Raw genomic sequence first — 3,316 nt, 5'->3', positions numbered from 1 at the left:
ATCAAGATATTCATTGATTTAATTCTATAGTTTTTTATTGTCTTATTTTATATTTGAATTTTTGTTTTGATTCCTTGTCTTTTATGCTTTTAAGTCCTTTTAATTAAGGTATGAAAGATAATTATATTTGACTAAAGGAGTGTAGCACCCATTAAAATAATGGATCTTTTATCACCAATAAGACTATCAGTGTGGTAATTGTTTTCATTAATAAATAATATCTTAGATTATTTGAATGCTTTTATTTTAATTAACGTTTCAATAAGTTGTATATATTTTTCATTAGAAGTTCATGACTACCAATATAGAAAAATACTAATTTACTTGCTATATGTTTATGACTAGCTTATTCACCTAAAATAAAAGTCAATTAGCTATATTAATTGTTTTGATTTTGAATAGGAAATAATTTTGTTTCTAAACTTGTAATTTTATTAAATTGTTCCATATTAACAAAAATTATTTTCTTATAAATTAACCAAATGGAAAAACTAATTATTAATGGCTCTAAACCCAAAAATAAGTAATATAGAGTACTAAATTTTGCTTAGGTTATCATTCTACTAAACATAAAGGTTGCCATGTAATTATTGATGACATGATGTGAATTTTAATTATGCAAAAAAAATAAAAATTAATTATAAAACTTGACGAGCCGGATTCCGAGTTATTCGGGTTGATTCGGTTAATCTGGATCAACCCAAATTATCTTGGAAAAATAAAAAAATATATTTTAAATTTTAATATTTTATATGAAAAAAATAAGAAACAATTTATGTGAATATAGCATACATGTTGTAAATAATGAAGTTTAAAAGATTATTTCTAAAGGTTTTTTATCCCACATTGAAAATATATTATGTTATTCTTTTAAGTTAAAGTATTTAAACCAAAAAAGATTTTTTTTTATTTTATATTAAAAAAATATAATTTTTTTCTTATGAACAAAAAATATAATATACTAAAAGACTTCAAATTCCTTGTTTTAAAAATAATTTTTTTTCTGTAACATAAAATATATATATTAAAGGGTTTCAAATCTTACATTAAAAAAATAAAATATTTTTTTAGTATTTATATAATGAATTTTAAAAAGAGTTAATTATCAAATAAAAAATATATATATAAAAAAGGATTTTTAGTTAGAAAAAAAATACATTTAAAAAAAAAAAAATCTTAACCAAATTTTGTTGGGTTAACCAAGTTGTCCAGATTTTATCAAATTTTTTTAATTCAATTTTTTATTTTATCCAAATTAGTCTAGTTATCAGGTAAACCCGCTAACCAGTTCGGGCTTAATAACTGTGGATCTCGCGAACCACCAATAGCAAAATCTCATTCTCTTCAAACTCTCCTCTTTCTCTCTCGCTATACCGGTCTTCCTTTCAAATCAAGAGAAGAGAACGTTGACCCTGAGAGAGATCCAGGCCTCTCCCTCTCGTCCTCCCTCCCCTCCCCCCATCTGCGTTAAATTCAATCCAACATAACTGCTTTGCTCTTCAATACAACCCAATCTATCTCATCCATCCTGCAAGTCTTCCCATTTCATACATTTTCTTCAGTTTGTGTTGTGCTTGTACATACAATGGATAGCAATTACACAACCATATCAAATAACTCATACGTAGATTTACAAATACGCGATGATCCTCAAAACCCATTACCCCAAAGAAAAACCCACATCAAATTGCACCCTCTTCATGAAGTTGAGAATTTTATTGGCAATGGCCAAAGTCTTGACGACGACGATCAAGATGATTTTGACATTGATGATTATCCACTCGTTTCGAAAAAGAAAACAAGTAAAGATTCTGGTATTTATGGCGCCGTTTTTAATCTCACTACTTCCATTATTGGGGCTGGGATTATGGCCTTACCTGCTACAATGAAGGTTCTTGGATTGGTTTTGGGATTTGTTTTGATAATAGTCATGGGTATTTTGTCTGAAATTAGTGTTGAATTGTTAGTTAGGTTTTCAGTTCGGTTTAAGGCTTCTTCTTATGGTGAAGTTGTTCGGTTTGCCTTAGGGAAACCTGCTAAGGTTTTGTCTGAAATTTGCATCATTGTGAACAATGCCGGTGTTTTGGTTGTGTATTTGATAATTATAGGTGATGTCATGTCAGGATCGCTCCATCATGTCGGGGTTTTCGACCAGTGGTTAGGAAATGGGTTTTGGGATCATAGGAAGTTGGTGATTTTGGTTGTTGTGGTGGTTTTTTTAGCACCCCTTTGTGCATTGGATAAGATTGATTCTTTGAGCTTGACTTCGGCTGCTTCTGTGGCTCTGGCTGTGGTTTTTGTTGTGGTATGTTTTATTATTGCTTTTGTTAAGCTCATTGAAGGGAAAATTGAGTCCCCGAGGATGACTCCTGATTTTGGTTCGAAGCAGGCTATTTTGGATTTGCTTGTGGTGATTCCGATCATGACAAACGCTTATGTTTGCCACTTCAATGTTCAGCCTATATACAACGAACTTGAAGGACGATCACCTCAGAAAATGAACAGGGTGGGCAGGATCACCACTGTTCTTTGCGTTGTGGTTTATGCTTCAACTGCGATATCAGGTTATTTACTTTTTGGCAAGGATACTGAATCTGATGTGTTGACCAATTTTGACAAGGACCTTGGAATTCGTTTTAGCTCTGCCTTGAATTATATTGTTAGGATTGGCTACATTCTTCATTTGGTTCTCGTTTTTCCTGTTGTTCATTTCTCTTTAAGACAAACAGTGGATGTCTTGGTGTTTGAGGGATCAGCTCCGCTTTCAGAGAGTAGGAAGAGGTCTTTGGCCTTAACAGCTGTTCTATTGGCACTGATTTATTTTGGGTCTACTATGATTCCAAATATTTGGACTGCTTTCAAATTTACAGGGGCGACAACGGCAGTTTCATTAGGTTTTATATTCCCATCTCTTGTTGCATTGAGGTTAAGTCAGAGTGGGGAGGATTTAAACGTTGGAGAGAAGTTTTTGTCATGGCTGATGTTAATATTGGCTATAATAGTTAGTATTGTTGGAGTGATTGGCAATATTTATAGCCTCAAAAGCGATTCTGAATGATTCTTAGTACTTTTCGGATTTGCTTGTGTAACTGTAAAACATTCTCAATTTTGAAAAAATAATGGGGGTGCCAATTTCTCTATTCTCATTTGGATCAGTGCCTGTTTGCTTTGAACCATCAAGTCAAACTGGGGTTGACACTTTGCCTAGTACACCGTTTCAATCTAAAGTTCCAGGTCCAGTTTAGAAAGACCTCTGTGGCATACTCATTTTTAGATTTGGTTCAGCATTTCATTGGTTACTTCAGGAGATCACTTC

General features: G+C 32.2%; 1 protein-coding gene across 1 annotated transcript; it reads left to right on the top strand.

Annotated features, from left to right (window-relative positions):
* The first annotated feature begins 1,316 nt into the window (after positions 1–1,316).
* LOC118040941 (amino acid transporter AVT6E) lies at positions 1,317–3,076 on the top strand. Its single transcript, XM_035048019.2, has one exon. The coding sequence runs from the start codon at positions 1,586–1,588 to the stop codon at positions 3,056–3,058; it is 1,473 nt and encodes a 490-aa protein (XP_034903910.1). The 5' UTR covers positions 1,317–1,585; the 3' UTR covers positions 3,059–3,076.
* The last annotated feature ends 240 nt before the right edge of the window (positions 3,077–3,316 follow it).

Source organism: Populus alba, chromosome 1, assembly GCF_005239225.2.
Source record: "Populus alba chromosome 1, ASM523922v2, whole genome shotgun sequence".
Classification (NCBI taxonomy): Eukaryota; Viridiplantae; Streptophyta; class Magnoliopsida; order Malpighiales; family Salicaceae; genus Populus; species Populus alba.
Note: the sequence above shows the minus strand (reverse complement) of the source record. Positions and strands in the feature narration are given on the sequence as shown.